The sequence below is a fragment of the Oenanthe melanoleuca genome, chromosome 2, assembly GCF_029582105.1.
Source record: "Oenanthe melanoleuca isolate GR-GAL-2019-014 chromosome 2, OMel1.0, whole genome shotgun sequence".
Taxonomy (NCBI): Eukaryota; Metazoa; Chordata; class Aves; order Passeriformes; family Muscicapidae; genus Oenanthe; species Oenanthe melanoleuca.
This window is the reverse complement of record NC_079335.1, coordinates 100,417,648-100,439,077: the sequence shown is the minus strand read 5'-3', so window position 1 is coordinate 100,439,077 and position 21,430 is coordinate 100,417,648. Positions and strand designations below refer to the sequence as shown.

Genomic DNA, 21,430 nt, shown 5'->3' with positions numbered 1-21,430 from the left:
ATTCCGTCAATGTGAATTATGTGAATGAATGAGCTGCTATGCAAACTTGGGATTTGTTTGCATTCATAATGATGATATTAAAAGAATAATATCAGAATATTTGCCTGTTAAGCAGTATCTTTCGCATGGTGCTGGTTTTGTCCTTTCACACCACCAGAACTGTATGTAGCCTTCAAAAAATTCTGTAAAGAAAATTCTATAAAGCACCCGTTCCATTTTTCAGCAAGTGAATGTTCATTTCTATGGAAACGGAACTGGCAGCCAATCCTAGCACTACAGAAGCATTTGTTTCTGCTGTCTGAGATTTGTAAATATGGTTTTCTCTAAGACAATTCAAGCAGAATATCCTGTATCGGATAGTGGTGTCATTATTGAGACAGAAAATTAAAACAAAAGTAGGGAGACTATTAATACTGACCTCTTTACTGCACTCAGCAGAATGATTGAGCTGAAGATAAATCATACATCTCTATGCACTTTTTCCATTTTAATGTTTCATGGCTCAAAGGACTGGCTTTACAAACACAAAATGTGACAGGATATGTGATGTCAGTATCGTGGTGCGGGGAGCTGTGTTATGGGTGATAAAGATGCAGCTGAAATACATGTTCTCCTGGAATAAAAAGGGGCAAATAGAAATCCATAGCACTTGTGTGTATCTGTTTTTCCACATTACGCTATTGGTTTTTTATTTTCCTTTGCTGTTTTCTATTTGGAAATATAGTTACTATGGAGACAGTGACAACACACTCCTAACAGAGCTCACCAGTGCAGCACAACATGAATATATATCGTTTGGGAGTACTGGTGATAGCTGCTGTTAATATTTTATAGAGGTTTTGAGCCCCATGTATTTCTTTGGTTTTCTCAATGCAAGTGGTCAAAATGTAGCCACATCATTTTCAATTTCAGCTGCTTTTCCCGATGGCCTGTCATTTTAAGTAGGAAAATTTACAGATTAATGAAGTGTACTGGTCAGTTCAAGCCCATTTGGAAGAAAAGGGCCTCATCAGGCTGATGCCTCTGCTGGTCTTAAGGAATTTGACTGAGTTTTTGGATTATTACTACAGGGAACTATGACCAGCTCCTTGCAAATGCATGGTTCTCATGCTCTGTTCAACAGCATATGCTACAGTCTTCCTGATTTTTAAACTTTTCTCTTGGGAAGACTAAGTGAATTAGTACTTGCTAGCTACTTTTTTTTTTCTTCTTCTCTTTTTTGTGGTTTTTTGGTTTTTTCTTTTTTGGTTTTTTTTTTTCTTTCTTTTTTCTTTTTTTTTTTTTTTCTTTCTTTTTTTTTTTTTTTTTTTTCATCACTGTTGGATTGCACTCCCTACCCTCAGCATGTCACCCAAAACGTAGATTCGGGTACAAGCTCTGATCAGATGCTCAGTCTTTGGGCAGGCTGTCATTGATGCTTCCCAGCGTGTGTTGGACGCATACTTTGGAAGCAGTTTCTCTTTTAAAGTTGCGGGGGGCGGGGGGGGTAGTCCAAATAAGTCTTCCGAAGATTCAAAAAAAGAGGCAGCGGCTTTCTTCAACGGAGCCGTTTCCTACTTCCTGTGGCTTTATTGCTTTGTTTTATTTCATGTTATGTTACGTTTTGCTTGATCTGTGTTCTGTGGAGTGCTCGTCCTTAAGCAAGGCTGCTGCTTCTCCTCTCGCTTCATTTTCCGTGGTGGTGGTGGGGGCAAAGCTTCCCCTGGGGATGTGGGATGTCCCCGGCGCTTTCCGGGCGCTGCGGGGGGACCCGGCGGGCACATGACGGCGGGGGCGGAGCGCCCGGGGGGCGGGGCCGGGCCGGGGCCGAGCTGCGCGGCGGCTCCCTCGCAAGGCGGGACTGCTATTTTGAAGCGACGCGGCGGCTGTAGCGGCGGGGAGCCGGCAGGAATCCGGCGGGGATCCGGCCAGGAGCCGCCGCGCCCGCCCTCCCGCGGCACCGCCGGGCATGATGGCTGTGGGGGACGGTGAGTGGGACCGCCGTGCCCTCGGGGACCAGCACAAGGCTGCGGGGGGCTCTTGGCAGCCCGGGTGGGCTGGGGAGGTTGGTATGGCAGATCGGCGTCTTGGGCTGACGGGCTTGGCTGCCGCCCGAGTCGGGCGTTGGGCGATGGATGCTACGTGCAGCAGCCGTAGGGTACCCGGGCACCGAGCGTGGCAGTTCCAGCCCTTCTTGGAATTTTAACCCTGCCTGGGTTTCTGGGATGGCCCGTGATCTCAATTATTTACTACTCTGGCAGATTCCGCTGTGCATTTTTATGTTGGCGTTGTGTTTACCCCTCTCCCCTCGGTGTTACTTGTGTTGGCCACCTCTGCAAGATAAGGCAGAATTTACTATACTGCTTTGTAAACAAGCCCTGCCCTGTTATGTGAAGAAATTCATACTTATTCAGCATAGCCATAGAAGAAGAGCCTTGCTGCTAGAGCTGGAGATGTATATTTAATAAAGACATGGGATGTTAATACGTTTCCTTCACTGCATAGTGTATTGTTACACAAACGAATGGAAAGTAGGTCAGTAAAGCAATACTGACTATATGGTTATGTTTTTGTTAAAAACTAGACATATGTTTTATCTTTATGACACCTCTTCGGGTTTGCGTGTCAGCCGCTTTCTCTGAGCTTAATACCTTGATGACTTTCTGTATATGCATTACTATTTTTAGAGAGACTCGAGATGCATTCATGGACTTGCAGCAAGTTTAGGGATGAGGTAGGATGGCTGTGCTTTTACAAGTGACTATATGCAGATTTGCATAAAGAAGATGGTTTATAAAGATTAGATTAAGATTAAATTTTTTATCTGAATTTGATGAAACAGTAGTTGTAAATCCTGAGAGACACCGTTTATTGAGGCAACCTGAAATGTGTGTTTTTCACTTAGTTCTTTCATATGTCAGACACTGAAAGAGATAATGAGTGTGACTGGAGCAGTGACATTATGTTTGGACTGTACAGTCTAAAAAATAATTCGGGCAGTTCTCTGATGTTTGTATTTTTGTCATTTGCGAGGTGCAAGGGAAGTCATTGTCTTTGTAGAACTGAAAATTTACCAAGCTCACTCTTCCTGAGATTTTTTATTTTGGAAATGCTTTTCTTCATCTTTGTTTCCTTCCTGTGGAGCAACACTGTTCTCTATGGTGTAAACATGAATTGTAGTAACTTGCAGATTAAGAATACAAGTTATAGCATGTTAAGAAATAGCTGCATTCTCTAGGCAAAGCTGTAGGATTCTTGTCGTTCTGTAATGGTTGAGATTTATAAAGTGAGGGTGGTTGTGGAGTTCTCCTCTGTGTAATTTAATTCGTCATTAACAAAGGCACTAAGAACAAAGTACTGTTCAGGCAGTCAGCTGACATTCTGTGTAGGAGCTTTGAGCCATAATGCCAGATACAATTAACAGTGTGTAGGATGATTATATAGCTGTTGATCTCTCTTAAAACTGCTGCTTACCACATTTACAAGGAATTCAGGCTTCTGATGTGTTATTATGAAACTGCAAGGAAAAACAAAACCTTAGTTACTATTAGGAAAACTTTTTAAACTTTTTTTTCTAAATTTAATAATGGTTTGACTGTGATCTTCTGTTTTGCAAATATGCTGTATATCCTCCTAATACATGCGACATAGAAGAAAATGTTTTAAGGTTAGTGATTCTGCAGCCATTGAGAAATGTCTTTTCTTGGCAAAATGTCACTTTGTTGTGGCCAGTATGTATGTTTAACTTAATATTTGTGAGACTAGGCTGAAAACGTTGTGCAGATACTCCAGAGAACAGATTTTACTTGTCTTATTTGGTTTGCTTACTTAATCAGTCTAGATGTATTAGACAATTGCAGAGTATGTTTGGAAATGATGTTTAGAAGTGATAATGTCAATTTTATCTTGAATGCAAGGCATTGGCTTATTGGAACCTTTTGGATGTTTTTTCCACTTTTCTTGAGCTCAAGCAGAAATGTAAATAAAATGTGATGCTTAGCAGTTGAATCTTAATCTGATTTCTGAAGTGAAGATTAAAGGGAAGAACCAGATTTTCTGTTTGCCCCCATGTTAACTGTCTCAAGCTCTCCGAGCTATTGTTGGAAGAATGTAGAGGGCAAAAAAAAAATCCTATGCTTGTGGCCCAGCAACCAAATGGACCGTAACTTCTCCTGTACTGAATGCATGCCAGTGGGAAAGCATGCACTGCCTCAATCTTAAAGGCATTTCACATCCTTGTGTGATGGAGGTCTGAGCTTGCCTACACGTTGTGTTTGGAGGCTGCTGAGGAAAACCAGCCAGGAACTGTTCCTCGCTCTTGATTCCTTGTTCCTAGGAGAGGATAATGCATTTCTCCCATTATCCATTGGTAACCAGATTAGGCTGCCGAGGAGGTGGCGAATGGAATCACAGTGTGCACAGCACATTGCGCGTTGTCTCTCCCAGGGTTTGTAATTCAGCAGCTTCCACTGGTGTTTCCTCACCTTGTTGGCAGTCTGTGCTATGTTACCCTGTTATACGTAGGTAAGGGACTGTCTTGATCCCAGTTGAACAAGGTAATTAGGATAAGGACAAAATTATCTGCCTAAAACTACAAGTGGCCTTAAATGGAAGATTAGACACAGGTTTTCTTAAGATGTACTAAACATACTGCAGCACCAGACATAAGGTGTTTGAGGACTATCTAAAAGCATATAATCAGCTTTGTAAGAGGACATATTTGGTACAGACATTTGTTGCACTAGTGTGTACTAAGTATACTGTTTTGTATCATATAATGAATAAGCACTTCTTTATTTTTTAGTCCATTTTTATATAGATGGCATACAATATAATGATGTTTCATGACTTAAAGCGCTTGTTAGATTTTAGATGATAAAGCAGATGTGATTGGTTCATGAATAGAAATTATCGTTCTATCTTACTGCATGTGCATATCAAATTTTGTTGTTTTGTCTTCTTTCAAAATACTTGATTAATGTATGCATGGTCCTAAAGCATGAGAACAATTATCTTCCAATCCCTGATGTTCTTCTGAGGGAAGGCTGTCTTCGTAAGTCTTTAATCTGATTAACTAGTTTCTGTGAAGTGTAGGTGCTGTACAGCTTTAATATTTTACTTTTTACTAAAAAAGGAATTGGACATATTAAAGATACAGAAGCTACACTGATGTTTGAGACATTAGCTTGATTTAAAATATATATGTTATTTTAGTGCATGTGGATTTCTGAGATGTATATCTGATTTTTCTTACACTGTGGTAGGAGACTTTTTAAACCAACAGAGTCCTGTAAGTGATGATAATAAAGCAATTGCTACACTGGCCTAGAAATTGGTCAGGCTGTAACTGTGGTGCTTTGTACCATTCAGAGCTGTCTCCTGGGTGTGGGAATATAAATAGCAGAAGTTCTTGTGCACGATATAAGTGTCTCACTTACTCCATTTTCAGTTCTTGTTTGGGCCTGTTTGTTTAACATGCTGACTGCACCTGCACTGGCTCCTTTTCCTGTATTGCTCCCCACCGCTCCTCCTTCTTTATTAGCAGTTGGTTTGTTTTGGGAAATGGGTTTGTTTGCTGTGCTTGAGAGAGGAAGGACAGATACCGTGAGCTGGAATGTGATTTCTGTTTCGAACCAAACAAGTGCAAAGCTTCTTTTCACAGCAAGGTCATATGCTACTTCCAGTGATTAACATAGTTTCTGAGTTTGTTTTGTCTATAAAATGCAAGTACTGTTGCTAATAGCAGTAAAAGAACAGTGGGAAAGTGAAGCAGCTGAGTGGGAGAGGGAGGGAATGTGTGAATAACCCAAGGCCAGTATGAAAAAACAGTTTCTACTAAGAGGACGAATGAATATAGCATGGTTCAAGACTGATGTGAATAGAAAAAAATAATTAAAGGAAGAATTCAAGGGGCAACTCAGAGCATTTTTTATTTAAAAACAAAGCTGCAAACATATGACAGACACAGTTGTTTTCTCAAAACTAGCTTCTAGAATGATAAGTGCACCTGATTTTTCTAATATATTCTAGGGTAATAAGTACAAGTAAGTTTTGTCTTCCGGTTTCTAAACAACGTTTTCAAAGGAATTTTGTGGGTAGTGGTGGTGGTTGTTGTTTTCATTAAACGTGAAACAGGGGTTCACTAAAAAGATGTCCAGATATGTTTAATCTGTCCTCAAAAAGTGTTGGTTTTTGTCTGGAGTGCCAGAGTCAATTTTTATTAGTTTTTAAGATGAAATTACATAATAAAAAAAATTCTTTCTGTTTTTCCATTCTGTCTGCATGTTTTTGATTATTCCAGACTATTGGTAATATTACATGTTTTTTGGTTGTTTGATGGGGGTTGGATTTTTTGTTTGGTAGGGTTTTTTTTGAAGACACATTTTGGAAAAAAAAAGCCAAAAAACATTAGAGTTGTCAACAGCCACAGGAGAAATGTAAAGCCTACTAAGGGTCTTGACTGATTGGATATTTGCCTTGCAGGGTTTATTTTCCTTTGTTATCTATGAAATAGAAAGAATATTTCCTTACTATTACATGTTATTTTTAATAAAGTCTTCCTGTAGTAAATATTGATGAGCAAGTAAGCTACATTTGGATCATTTCAGTATCTGAAATGCCTTCAGAGGCGAAGGGTCTCCTGTAGTATTGACCTGAATTAGAAATTCTATTCTGTATATTGTATTTATAAAAGCATCTTTGTTTTAAAGACTTATTGTTTTGGATTTTGTGTCTGCTTTCTTCGCCCAGCTTGTTCATCAAAATACACTTTCATAGCAACAGCTGGAAAGAGTGGTCCATAATTTGAAAGTGCCTTTTGAAGACCAGCTGTGTATGTAGACTCTTACAAGAAGTAACTACAATTCAAAATTCACAGGAGTTTCCCAGTTGTATGGAGTGTAGACAACAAGATATTCATGGCACTGGAATTTCTCTGGTACCTCTTCATGTACATTTAATTGATGTGAAAATTCTTCTGTTCAACTGAGAAACACTTAAAAGCCCTCAAAGTTATGGGTTGTTGGAGCCTGAGGAAAGGTGAGAAGGGCTAAAGTGGTAGAACAAAGCTCTTAACAGGCTGCAGAAAAACCTTACTTTGTTCAAGTTAGGTTTTTTTGCTTTCATCAGAGCAAAGATGAGTCAAGAGCTCCCTGGTGTTCCATGATTGCCTAAGCAATGACCATGAGTAGATTTCTATTTGGCAAAAAAACCTTTTATCATTATGGATTGTTTTGTTTGTTGACCTGATAAAAGTCCTTTAGTAAATCAACTTAGTGTGAGTTTTGCTATTGAACTTAAAGGTGAAACTTTCTACATTTCTGTTTTTGTTCAAAATTTCTTTGCATTATCGTGTCGATTTTTACAAACTCATTAGAAACATTGCGAGAAACAGTCTCTGTATATTATTTGGGGGTTGGATCATGTTTCCACAAAATTAGAGAAATTGCAGCTACTAAAGCTGCCTAGCCATATACTAAGCACTTTAGGTTTCCAGATCTGGTGTGAGTTTTGTAGCTTCTGGGGTGCTGGTGGATGAAAGGCTGTATATTTGTTGACAATGTGGGCTTGCTGCCCACAAACGCAATTCTGTCCTGGGCTGCATCAAAAGCAGTGTGATTACCAGGACAAGGGAGGTGATCTATTGAGTGAGCTCACAGGAGGTCACAAAGATGATCAGAGGGCAGGGGCACCCCTTCTGTGAAGAGGCTGAGAGAATTGGGATTGTTCAGCTGTGAGCAGAGGAGGCTCCAGGGGGGCCTTACAGCACCTTCATGTACATAAAGGAGGCCTACAGGAAAGCTGGAGAGGGACGTTTTACAAGTGCGTGGTGAAACAGCTTTAAGCTGAAAAAGGTGTACATAGACTAGAAATTCTTCGCTTGAGGTGGTGAGGCACTGCAGCAGGCAGCCCAGAGAAGTTGTGAATGCCCCTTCCCTGGGGGAGTTCAGTGCCCGGGTTGGATGGAGCTCTGGGAAGCCTGATCTAGTGAAGGGTGTCTCTGCCCATGGCTAGGAGGGTTGGAACTAGACAATCTTTAAAGTCCATTATGAGTCTATGTTGAGAAGTCCAGTTTGAGGAGAGTCAACTCTTAAAACTACCAGTTTTATTACAAGTGAAGTGGCAGTATTGAGAGTAAAATAATTTGCCATATTTTCTTAATCTCTGCTTCTGACTATGTGAGGCAGAGATCAGGTGGGTCAGTGAGCTGGAAGGCCATTTACAACCCCTTTCATTCTGTGCTGTGGTGTGCATGTTTTCATGTGTAGATATTAACTTTTAATTCCTAAACTACATGGATCTAAAATTCAGAAAAATAAATCTCTAAACATTTTATCAGCTGTGTGCTCATATTACACTTTCTGCTTCTTGAATCTATGTTTTATTTGCCAGTCTGTCTTGCTGTTTTACATTTTCAGCATGCAAATTGAGTTGAACATGCAGAAATTTGCCACACTAAAAAGTAATGCAAATGTTAGCTGCTATCATGATCTCTCTGATGGTAGAATTATATTTGCCACTGTCACCCTCTAATAGTAAATTGCAATTTAGGCTCCCTGTTTGTAAACCTTCTCATTGATGTTATTTGTATCCAGTGCCCCTTCCCTATCACGTATACTTGTGATAGACATTAAAGATGAGTGCCTCTCTTACTCTTGCCGTCATGTAATTGATAGTTTGAAAATTCAAGTCATTAAGCCCAGGTGCTTCTCTGTGACTGAATTAAGTACTGGAAATGTCCTGAACTGAATCATTCCTCAAGGGATATCAGTTGTTTGATTGACTTAGCTGCAGATAGGTAAATATGGTGGTCCTTTTTTCTACTTTCTGAGCTTAAATACATCAATAATGTTAGCCATATTATTGCAGTCTGTGGATAGTGGATTCTAGATAAAATGCATTTTTTTGTGATAAATATATTGGTTTTAAAATAGGTTATTAGATTCACTGAAGAAAATGCTGGTGCTATTTGAGAGCTGGATGCTTGATGTATAAGCAAAAGGAATTTGTGAAGAAAGAAGTAAAATGACTGCTGGAGCTGAGATAATAAAGACAGTAATTAAACCAGGTCCACTGAGCAAATACTGGCTGTTGGCTTACAGAGTATTTTAAATGCAAATAGTGGAGTTTATACATCAAGAAAATACTTGAAGTTGGCAGTTTTTTTAGAGGGCAGCTTAAGCAATAGAGTGAAGGGTTTGGCCACAAGTGAGGTCTGAATTCAGGTAGGCTACAACAGTTAATAAACCATCACTTTTGATAGAAATTTAGAGTCTTTTGTATGTAAATTCGCTCACAAAAATTAACCAGGCATCAAGAAAAAATTCTGTTAGAGCTTTTTCTTTTATTGTCACAGTTTTAGGTGAATTATCTGCTTTCATTTTAATCAATGTCTGGATAGGGAAACTCTCTGAGGGAGTACTCACTCATTTAGCAGAAACCTTGAGTGCTTCAGAAGATACTGTTTTTCTCAGCTTTAATTCTGATATTTCATAAGAGAGCAAAACATTTCTGCTGTGGTAGGCATGTTTTACTTTGTGCTAAAATAGAGGAGTATCCCATCAGTTTCTGTTACAGCTAGTGACTCAACCTGTGTGTTTAAAATGTCAAAAACTTTCAGTCTTTGATTTCATATGGAAGGCAGGTCTGTGTCCTTTCTACACCTTTTTGCCTTCCCCCTTACTAAAAGGCACCTGACTTGTTAGCATGTGAGTGCTGGACATAGTGCAATATGGTCCAAATGGCATGGCCTAGAGCAGTAGTACAAATGTTGAAGAACAGTAATGTTACATAGTTTTATTTTACTTACTGTTTGTATTGAATCATATTTTAGGTGTTCTTTGTCATGAATGCTGGAGAACTTAATCATCTTTCTCTTCCCCTTTTACTGAGAAAATGGTGCTTCATTTACTAATAGGTTATAGACTATTGGGTATTGATTCAGAAGGCTATTGAACATGCCTCAGGAAAGATGTAAATAAAGTAAAATTGATGGTTTTTAAAGTATAGTGATATTGACTACATCTTCAGTTTTCCATAAGTTTGCTGGGAGTAACATTTGGGAAATGTTACACATGTATAACAAAGGAAAGTCCAGTTGCAAGAATTTAGAAAGGACTAAATGATTTATGAAGTAATTTAAACATTTGGACTATGGCAAGATTTGCAGAAACTGTCTTAAACTTTAGTAAGTAAAAATTAGAAAAGTATTTAAGTTTGCAGGAGATATTGTAGAGCTAGAAATGGGAATGAAGCTTTGCTAGGGAGAAAAATTAGCTCAGTTGCTTATTTGAGCTTATTGCAGCTTTATTTGAAACCTGTAGTTAAGTCTTGTCTTTCAGCCAGACAGTAGTAATATAAACTGTAAGAGTAACTTTTCTTTGGGGTTAGGAAAATAATAATGGGAATATGTTAATTTTTTTCTGAATTAATCCTACTGAACATAATCCTTCATGAAACTATGGAGCAGAATGAATACACTACTAATGTCATTAGAATAGGCCTGTATTAAATGTAGGTAATTATTGTGGCATGTGCCTTTGCTACTTCAAAATATTTCTTTTTTAAAAGTCTGTTTGGTCTAGTATCTTCTTCCTTATTTTCCTTCTTTTGTCCTAAAAAAGACCAAACACATACACCAAAACAAAAAAACCTGAGAGCGGGTGTGAGCCTCTTTCAGTGCTGTAACTGATTGATGGAAAGTAGGAGAGCTCTATTTTGCTTTGCTTATTGAAAAGTTAGGGGAACTTTATTAAAATTTGAGATCAAATCAACAGCAAAATTTAACTGATAAGTATTTGCCTTATTCTTTTTACTGACTCTTGCTCTTCTCTTGCTGCCTTTTTGATTCTTCTGGTTTTTTTTTAATATACTAGTTTACTGGAACTGCCTAAAAAAATAGCATGTGAAAGAATGTTTAAGAACTTCGGCGGATTTTTGAACTAAGTTTTGTTGTTCTTTAAACACTGTTCTCATTGGTATTTTTTTATCTCATCCATCCCTTGTGAGGTTACTGCAGAAAAAGGAGTCTCTTTTGGTAGGATTTTGAGATTTTGCTGATAAGCATCAGCATATATTGCACAGAAGAGTACCATTTTCTGACATTGAACATTGGTACGTTTCTAACTGTGCATTGGTACAGTTGCTTCCTTCAGGAAGGCAAAGAGGAGCCAAGATGGTAACATGAAGTAAAGTTAAATCCTTCATCAAGGCTACTTCTGTGCCTCCACTGTTGTCTCTGGAAGAGACATGCTCCATCATTGTGGGAAGCAGGCTTTTGTTTGGGTATAGAATTTGTCTCCTAATGGTTTAGGATTCCTAGACCTGCTGTGGGCGGGGAGAATGCCAAGGAATCATTCCTTTTTGGTAGATGTGAAGCTTCTTAGGTGCAATTCATCTGTCCAGCTGTAGGTAGGTGTCTCGTGCCACTCAAGGTGCCTTGTTGTATCCACAGTAGCCACATGGAGCAAGCAGGTAGGACATAAGACCCTCAAGAGATCTGTGGCCTTCTGGAATGTCACCTGGCCATCAGACAGGATGCCCAGGACTGTCTAAACTGGTTTTAGATGACGGCGCTTAGGCACATGAATCCCGTCCTTTGTGTCAGGACAGATTTGGACTGTATGGAATGCCTGATGTGTAATAAAGTTCTCACTAAATGATGTGGGGGCATTGCCTTGAAGTATGGATTAGAGGGATCAACTAACTTGATGCATGTGTAGTGCTTGCGGCTTCATTTTCATGCTTGACAGAAGTTGTTGTAGGCTGCACCAGTTCATCTGGAATTGAGCTAATGATCCAATCCCAGATGTTCCAAGTAATTGATGCAGTCTGTGTTTGTAAGTCACTGAAGGAAGACTGGCAGTGGGTGTCTTGGTAGGCATAGAATGGGGGAGTGACTTGAAAATTTAAAGAGTTCATCTACTTGGGGTTTTTTTTGCTTAGGCAGAATTTTGCAGTTGTCCTCATAAATTGTTGTGGTGTGAAAGAGGAAGTGTTAACAGTAGGTAAAACCCAGTATTTGTTAGCAAAGCTTATCTTGATCTGTTACTGATGCAAAAATTATATAAATGTTTTGAACAGAAATCAGCTTAAAATCAGCAGTTTTATTAAATATATAAATATTAAATATACTGTGTTCTCTGGTTTGACTCATCAGTCTACAGAAAAATACTGCAAGTTGGAATTTACAACCCTAGTTTTGTTATATATGTAAGGTGCTGCTGCTGAAAACAATATGCAGATTTGCCTTTATTGCCAGCTTTAGTTACGTATTACTGCAGGGGATCCAGTTTTCTCACCTTCATATTGTCACTTGAGGATCTGCTTTAAGTCAGTTAACTTCTGATTTCTTGCTGCTGTGTAGCACAAGTAGAATGTAGGCCTTGTATTTGTACTGCTGTGTAGGTGATACTGTGTTTCATTTTCTGTTATTGACTATGACTTACAAAACGGTAGATTCCAGAACGTCACATTAGTTATACAACTCTTCAAGCCAGCTAAGGTGGAGGCTTAAGTTGCAGTAACAATAAATGTGTTCTAATTTAATCTTCTTTGAGAATAACTTTTTTTTTCTCTCTGGATATGAAAAACTTTGGATTTCTCTCTGGATGCTCCTTGTTACTGGATATATCTTTACATTTGCTGGATACATACTTACCTTTACTGCTGTATAGGCAAATCACAGTCAATAGATTGTTTTGAAGTTTAAAATATTGGGAGTGCTACAATGTTCTTTGAATATCAAGTTTCATTGTAAATGTTTATGCTTTGATCTCTCTGAATACTTCAGAAAACATACATTACATATTTGTGATCTGGCCCCAAGAGTAATGCTGCAAGGCAGGAAGACAGCACATAAATTTGTTTATTTTTAGTTCAAATGACATAGTTTGTTTCTCAAGAATTTTAGTATTTCATGTTCTGTGATAGTTCAAGTTTTGGTCTGTCGGCCTGGATTTAATCTTCAAATAATTTTGGTAAATCATAAGTTCTGAAAGTGTGGTAGACTTTGGGTTCTGATGTGTCCTGCAGATTGATTTGGAGGGTCTTTTATTGGAGAGATTTCTTAGACAACTCTTGAAAGATTTTGAAATTAAAATTAGGATTTTTCATAATCTAAAAATTATTTAGAAATGTGCAGTGGTTCACTGACAGCAGTTCACTTGGTGCACTGTACCTGCAGAACATCCTCTATAGTGCAGATCTCTGCCCTCCATTAGAAGAGAGTGTTTCTAATGCTCAGAATTTGAATCCTGACTTCCTAATTTTGTGAAGGCAAAAACAACCTTTTCTTGAATTTTTTCTTCCCCTGCTTTGAAGTTGTTCATCTGGAAGAGAGCTTTTACCAGAGTGAGAGCATTTGTTGCTCATCGGGTTTCTTCAGGAGTTTTTGGCAGTACAAGATTCCAGGCTCTTCTCTGTATGGTGTGCTTACCTCCAAAACTCCTTATCCACTATCGTTTAAAATACTACATATCGAATACAAGAACAGTGTTGTGAGATTTTACTGAGGCTCAGTGTCTTTAAGTTGTGGTTTCCCTTTAACATGTTCTGTGGGTTGCTAGCAATTCATACAACTTTTTATTTTTAGTACCTTGGAGCCTTGTTTTAAAACACTATTTGGATAATGCTTTCTCAGCTGTTGGGTATATTTGCATATGTAAAATTTGATACTCTGAAAGTGTTAAAATTACCTAGAATGAGTATTATCCAGCCATTTTGGAATGAAAAAAGTTTGGACCATCATATGGCTTTGTTTTGAAATCCTAATTACATTTAGGCTTTTATGACTTCTGTTGTAGAAATATATTTTGTTTGTAGACTGCATAAAACTAACATTAGAGGCACAGTTTAATACTGAATTACAGCCATCTCTGTGGTCTGTGTGCTGGCTGTCAGGAGCTCCATCCCTGGTCCTTTTGCCAGCCAAAGGCACATAGTAAAGCCAGATTGAGCAGAACTGCTCCTTGATTATGCCCTGGGAAGCAACAGTTACAACTGGAGCAGGGCTTCTCCATGCTAAAGTACATGAAAATGCTTTTACAGGAGCTTCCAGCAAGTGGATCATTGCAGATGAGTGAGAGGATATGGAAGGTGCATTGTAGGGGAAGCAAATATAATGCTCTGTTTTCATGAAATGCTATCAATACAGGCTTCTGGTTTTGGATCTTCACAGTGGAAGGCATATTTCTGAAAATGGAATGTCCCTAAAGATCACTCGGGATTTTGATGGTAAATTCTAGGGAAATAAAAGTGTAAAGGCCTAAAAGGGTGGGGAAAACCTCTGGTTTCTTTAAAAGACCATATGACATTTTCCTGTTTATGTTTATTTAAAAAACAAACAAATCCAGAACAAAAGAGACTCAACTGCATGATCACTTTAATAGAATTCAAACAGATCCTTTTCAGCCATTAATTTTACATGGTACTGTGTTACTTATGGTACTGTGCTGTTATTTTGGAACACTTCAAATAACTGTACAGCAATTTTTAATTTATTTTAACATAAATCATGAGAAGTCTGGTTAAGAACACCCATGTATCAGTGGTTTAAATCAGTTCTATATATCTTAAAAAAAGGCATTTATTTCAAAAAGATGAGTTTCATGTGTACTGAAAAACTGTATAAAAACTATTTTGTAGTGTAGATTTTTAATCCAGAGTTAGCAATATTTTAAACATATTAAAAAATATTCTTTCTTTAACTAGGCAAAATAATTTGACAGTATTGTCAAGAATATTATTTAATGTGTCCTCTAATATACACAGTACATCAGTAGGTCGAAATATTTGCCTTTGCATTTTTTTCTGAAATTCTGTTTGCACATTTTGTGGTTGAGCGATAACTTCTACAGTTACCCATATTTTATACTTCTTCATAATTAATTGCTTGGTAAAAATAAAATTAATTTATCTGAGTCACTGGTTCCCAAAGTACACAGTTGTTTGGAGTTGTCTATTTTTCTTGATTAGGAGATTTTGCATAAATGAGCAAATGCTCATTTTCTATTTTTGCGATTGTATTGCAAATAACTTTGTTTCAAAGGCTTGTGCAGTATTTGCATATCAGTGCTGCATTGTAGAGCTGTTGGGCAGTAACATGAAAGTCTTGCCTGTTTCTTCATTAGATTTGAAAGTGCAGCAACAGAACCATTTTTATTTGCAGAGTGTATATTCAGTTTTAGTCTGTTTTCATGATTCCATACTCACGTGTCATCTGATCATGCTTTTCAAAAATCTGCAAGGTATTTCTAATTTAAAATTACCTGTCATGTTGCAGCTATCCTAGATATTAACCCTTGCCGTTTACCCTTCTATGACAGTGTTTAAGTCCTTCCACTTAATCTGACCTTTGTGTTAGTGGTTTTCCTTGTTGGAAATCATGAAGTCTGGTTCTGTTTAAGATAGTGAGAGTAAAAGCATCAGGAATCAAAATGTATTCTGGCTCTGCCCGTATGCTGAGAGGGAGTGCTGTTTCCATGGCAACACACAGGACAGTGAGGGGGAAGGCTGATGCCTTTTTCTCAGATTCAGAGAGTTTACAGATCCAAACAATTGCTCTTAGCAAGATTCGCTTAAAAATCAGTGTTTATAGGAGAGGAGGAAGTAATGCTAATGAAAATGGATTAATATGCATCTGTATTTTTCTTGTGATGGTTTGTTTATTTGATCACGGAGATTCATTAGTGCGAAACACAGCTTTTGGCAAATGCTAGAAAAATATACTGGCTATAGCAGCAGTGATCTTGGACACATTAAATGCAAGGTGTTCTTCCATTTGATGTTGATGCAAGTGCTGCTGGACAAAACCTTTCTGTACCCTTTAATGCAAGCTGCCTTCCTCTGGGAGGCTACATTGTTAGATATAGTTGGCGTTTCCCTGGGAGCAAGTTCTGAATAAGAGAAGGGTAAATATTTAACCATTCCAGAGATGATGAAGCTTTGCAATTAATTTATTTTTTTATTTTTTTATTTTTTTTACAAATGACAGGTTTTAGAGCAGGTAATATGCTAAATTGGTCATTCATTATTGTAGTGCAGCTGTGTCTCAGCCTCGCCCATTTTATTTATTATAGGAAGCATAGGCTGATATGTCTTCTGTGCTCTAGCTTATAGATAAATCCTTCTTCCCTAAGTGGGTAGAAAAAAACCATTATATTCTACCATTGTAATATGTTGGGATTCTTTTAAGGCACAGTAATTTGAATTGAGACTATTTAGTCACTAGAGATTAATTTCTTACAAACCTGAAATTATAGGAAAGAGGAGTGCAGGCCTTGGAATTTTGTCTGCCTGTCTTAATTTTTTTAACGAAGGATTGGAATAGTGGCAAATACTGTGTGTGGGAATGAATTTATTTGCATGGAGATTTTTCACCTTTTCCTCTGGCGTTGGCTCCCAGAAGATGATGTCACCTTGCAGCTCATTGGTTGTGCAGCACCTAGTGCAGGGAAGGGAGAGAAAGATGCCGGCACAAATCTCAGTGGTGGATCTAGGGTGTTTGCGAGCCAATTTTGGTAGAATCTTTAATTAGTATTAAGAATTTACTGCATGTGGCCATGTGAAGTGCTGGGTCCGTCCTAGGGTAAGGGGATTGAAGAGCTATCAGAGGAATGAGGCGACTGATCTGCAAGAGGATCTGTGATTGTAAGTTGAAAAATCTGGGTGGAAGGGAGACAGGGAGTGCTAGTTAGACACATTGTGGGAGGATGTGTAGCAGAAAATGCATGCATGAGTGAAAGAAGAAAAAGGAGAAGCATTTTTCTTTGGTAGACTGGAATGATAAAAATTATATTAAGGGTTTTCTTTTTGGGAAAACATTAAGAAATGGTTTAAAAGAGTCTGTGCAAAGATATTTTTCTGTTGTGAGAGTGGCTGTGTAAGATTCATTTTTATGCTCGGCTCTAATGTGGTTACTTGTGAAGGTAAAATAATATTTTATAAGAAATTGAGATGTAGAAAAATGCTGTTTATCTCCCATTGTCATTTTATTCCTAGGTCAGAGACAGGACAAACTGATAAATACTTGTTTTTATTTATGCATTTTGTGAATTTCTGTGAAATGTGAAGGAAAACAGTTGGTTAGAAAATGAAAATGCGTCCCTTCTAATAGCTCTATTTTTATTCGATGTATCTTTTTCTAGACAAAAACTTTGATGATGAAGAGTCAGTGGATGGAAATAGGCCATCATCAGCTGCTTCAGCCTTCAAGGTTCCAGCACCTAAAAAGCCAGGAAATCCTACAAACAGTGCAAGAAAGCCAGGATCAGCTGGTGGGCCTAAGGTTGGAGGTAATGTAAAGCTATTCAGATTCTAATCAGTGTTCCCAGAAACATTGCCAGAGCAGACACAAAACAGCGAACTTTGGAAGGTGATGTTTAATTCATGACTGCAGTATTTTTTCAGAGCTGAAAACAGTAAGGGCCCCTGTTTTATGTAATTATTGTCTGTAAAGGTGTGTGCATGTCTGTCTGTTTTTCTGAGTGTGCACTGAACTTATTAAGGTCTCTCATATTATAAATGAAATTAATGTCTGGAGACAGCATTTATGTTGGTGAAATGAATACATGTATATGTATGGGCATCTCTGCTGAAATCTATACTGTACTTATTGTGGATATAAATATCCTGTGAAATTCTTCTACATCTGTGTAGGTGAAATTTTTACTGTAGGTCTGCACTGTTTCACATGGCTAGAAAGGATCAGCCATCACCCAGAGCCCTCATCAGAGGTGTATATTGCATGATGACTTTTATTATTATTCTTTTAACTGTCAGTATTGTGAAATTGGTTGTGAAGGATAAAAAATGAGAGCCAAAACCCTTGGCAGGATTTTTTTGCATGGTATGGCTTTGAAGCAGTGCAATGAGGAATGCTTAGTAATTATGATCTTAGAACAGGGAAATCCGCATTTTTTTAGGGCGGGGGTAGACTTAACAAAAGCAACTGTCTACTGCTAAAGAAGTGGCTGCTTTTTTTGATGTTTCATGTACACATTCAGAAAGAATACATAATTGTGTGGAAATCCACCATACTTCAGGTGCAGGGTTTTTATGAATAAGTGATTCTTTTAGGGAGGGGTTCTTGTAAAAGTAGATTTTCCATCTTCCTATTCATGTAATCCCATATGTAATCTGCAAAACGAATATAAAATTTGGGAGAAGATATACATGATATACAGGCTGCCTTAAGTATTTTCAGATTACTAAGATATAGCTAATGTTTTGAAAATTTATTGTTTTTCAGTTGTGATCTTAAGAATTCCTAATGAATTGAAAAGATTTTCATAGGGCTGGATCAACACTGTCATAGTATAACTGTGAATTGATAGCTATATATAGCAGATTAGTATCAGAAAAGACCTCATAAAAGACTCAATAAAGGAAATTACTTCATTGATACTTATTATTGTTGTTATTATTGCATATAGTAAGCATTATAAATAAGTAAATATAAATAAATAACTGTAATGTAATCTGCTTTAACCTGAAGCATGGTGGTTTTTGCATGCAAGACTAATATACATAGTACCAGAACTGAATGCTTAGGATTGCAGTTTATTTCAGCAAAGGCTTTTAATAATATTTTATTAAATATAGATGGTTTTTAATGTAATTTTTTTTTACATGTAGGCTTTCATTTTACATGCTCTGCAGTAAAAACATGGAGATAAGAACAGAATAACCACTCACTGATTTTGCAGTTTATCTAAAAATACAGTAGTAAAGCAGGTTAAAACCCCAAAAATTATTACTTTGTTTTTTCTCCTTTTCCTATATTGCCAAACTTAAAAAAAATTAAGCATACCAAAACCAGAGTACTTTAGTCATTCCTTGCTTTATACCATCTCCTTTCAACTGTGGAAGAAAATTTGGGTGTGTTTACATATCCATCTATTTCCCTTCTGTTTTTTATGCTGTGGGGTATCTGTAGTCAGAATTGTAATATAGTATTTACAAATCCTAGCATCTCCTAACCTAATCAAGAACATTAGCATAGATGCCAAATGCATTTCTTAAACAGTAAGGTCATAGTCTCTTCCAGAAGTGAGGAGTTTCCTGTAATAATCTTCATATGAACAATGACTCTGGGTCAGACAAGAGGTCTGGGTAGTCTGCTGTCCCGTCTGACAATGGTCAGAAATGACTATTAGAGACAGGTACAGGAATAGAAGTGTCTAGAGGCATGCTATGATTATGGGCCAAAATGCTGGGTTTAGAAAGCTTTTTTCCACAGAGAATTATGATCCTTGGAGAGTCCAGTTAGGGCATCATGTTCTGCTTATCTAGAGATTTCCTGGATCTTTATGACTACAACAAAACCTTGATGCTCTTTCACATTCTGTAGGATCTGCTTTGCAGGTGCTTAAAGGATACCTGAGATTTTTCTCTAGCCTCAAAATTGCCATCTCTGTGGAGTAAACTTATAGTTTTGGAAGTTGTTTGTTCTTTCTGGTGTAGTAAGGTTCTGCTGTGTCCTCCAGTCCCAAATCCTTGTACTCACCACTGCATTCCAAGTCAGCAGTCAGTGGGCGTGCCATTACTCGCCTTTTCCTCATAAGCACTGGATGGGTATTTCAGGCTTTCACTGCTCACCTCGTGATTCTGCCACCTGTTGGTCCTGCTTGTCTGTTTTTCTGACTCTCAACTACCCAGTAATCCATATTCAGAAGTTGCATTTCAGCCTTGGAGGAAGAACTAGAAGCAGCTCCTTTAACTGTGTTGCTTTTTATTTCCCTTTCACAAAAATCTCCAAAGTCATGTAAGTGACCTGAAGTTGAAATAAATCTTCTACTGCAGTTTCTTCTCTTCAGACTTCTGTGACTAGGCAGAATTTAGTGCAGATAGAAATTGAGTTGAGCAAAGGCTGAGATTACTGCAAGTTCTATTCATTTAAACTGCCTTTTGTATTTCAAAGGATCCCAGAGATCTGTTTCATAGGATGTTGCTTGACAAAGGTATTTTCCTGTGAGTTGTAGGTGGCAAAGTAGGTTTTTTTTTTTTCCCCGGGTCCAAGGGATTTGAGGCTACCCTGTCTTGAGGCTAAGAAAACTGAACTCCATAGCCATGCTGTTGGCTTTCTTATCTGCTGACACCTCCTGAATTATACCTCAGATGCCTGTGTGCTTGGCTGTTCGTTATATGCGTCATGGAGATGTTCTTAATGAAGAAATGGGTAATTCCACCACTGCCCAGATATGCTGCTCAATGAAAGGACCTGTCTGATACTAAAAAAAAAATAAATTCTCATGATTTTGGGCATTTTCCATTTAATGTGGATAATGTACTTTGGTTGCACTGGAAGTTCAACATCATTGTCCAGGAACACAGGTGAAACAGGTAATTTTATGAGCAATAGCAGTGTCCTACTCAGCCTGAAATTCTGTTTCTTTGTGCTGGCAATGATTGTGCTAGACATTTTCCTATTGGCAGTTGGGATGGGGAGGCTTGTAGAACTTGTGGATTTGCTGACAGGCGTGATCAAGCCTACTGAAGACAGCTTTCCAAAAACTACCAGATCAGGCAGCCACAGTAGTTTACTGCCCTGGGAGTGAAGAATCCAGCAGGCTGTTTTTCCTCTGACTTTTCTGCTTGGAGATGTTCAGACACTGAGCTTCTTGTTAGTGATGAATGAGAAGTCATAGGTCTTTGACTTAATGGGACAGTGCCTTGTTTGGCATATTTCTTATTCCACAGTCAATAGACTTCGCCAAGTTAGACCTTTGCCAGCAAGAACATAGCTGATCTACTTACTCCTGATACACTTGCTCTCAGCTCTTCATTTAGGTGATAGAGCCTCTGGAAATAACCCTTTGCTCTAAAGCCTTCTTACTGAGGATGTGCACTCTGTGTTTTGCCCTTGCATAAATGAAATTCAGGATTTTTTTTCTTGGCAGTATGGCACAAGCAGCTTTTTAATCGTAAGGGACACCATAATTTAGAGTAGAAAAGGACCTGAATATGTCAGCCAAATGAGCTATATTTCTGTCCCTGTGCTGTTCAAGATCTCTTACAGGTCTTTGGCAAGTTCTCTTGCAAATGTGAAAGCCCTGTTCCAAGTCTTCTAGGGAATTGCCTGCTTGTATACCGTTTGGACACTTTATGTAATCTAAGTGTTAGTAGGAAACCTCAGGCTACCTCCACAAGACCTCTGGCATCCTCTCTTTTCCTAAAATGTCAATTTAGGTCAGTAGTCTTTAAAATGGATTAAATGTAAAAATGGTGATTGTTCAAAAGAGCCATGTTGTCTTTCGAAGAAATGTTTTCTGATGAAATATAATCATGACAGAAGTTTGTGTTAACTTTTTTTCTATTTTTTTATGAAAACCTCTGTGGGGCTATTCTCAATGTTGTAATTTGAAACAAGGGGAACTTTGTACTTTTTGCAGTGTTTTCATCAGGAAGATAACTGCATGGTGTATTTTAATCTATAGTTCATTGGGTTTTTTAA

General features: G+C 38.0%; 1 protein-coding gene across 19 annotated transcripts in view; it reads left to right on the top strand.

Annotated features, from left to right (window-relative positions):
• CLASP2 (cytoplasmic linker associated protein 2) overlaps positions 1-21,430 on the top strand; it is a 150,896-nt gene that overhangs the window by 46,244 nt on the left and 83,222 nt on the right. For 16 of the 19 annotated variants that reach the window (XM_056485334.1, XM_056485333.1, XM_056485343.1 and 13 more), the window contains one exon: positions 17,124-17,270. In XM_056485334.1, coding sequence (XP_056341309.1) covers positions 17,124-17,270 — 147 coding nt within the window. Of the gene's footprint in view, positions 1-17,107; positions 17,271-21,430 lie in introns of those variants that run through there. The other 3 variants (XM_056485349.1, XM_056485348.1, XM_056485347.1) reach the window with 1 other exon arrangement.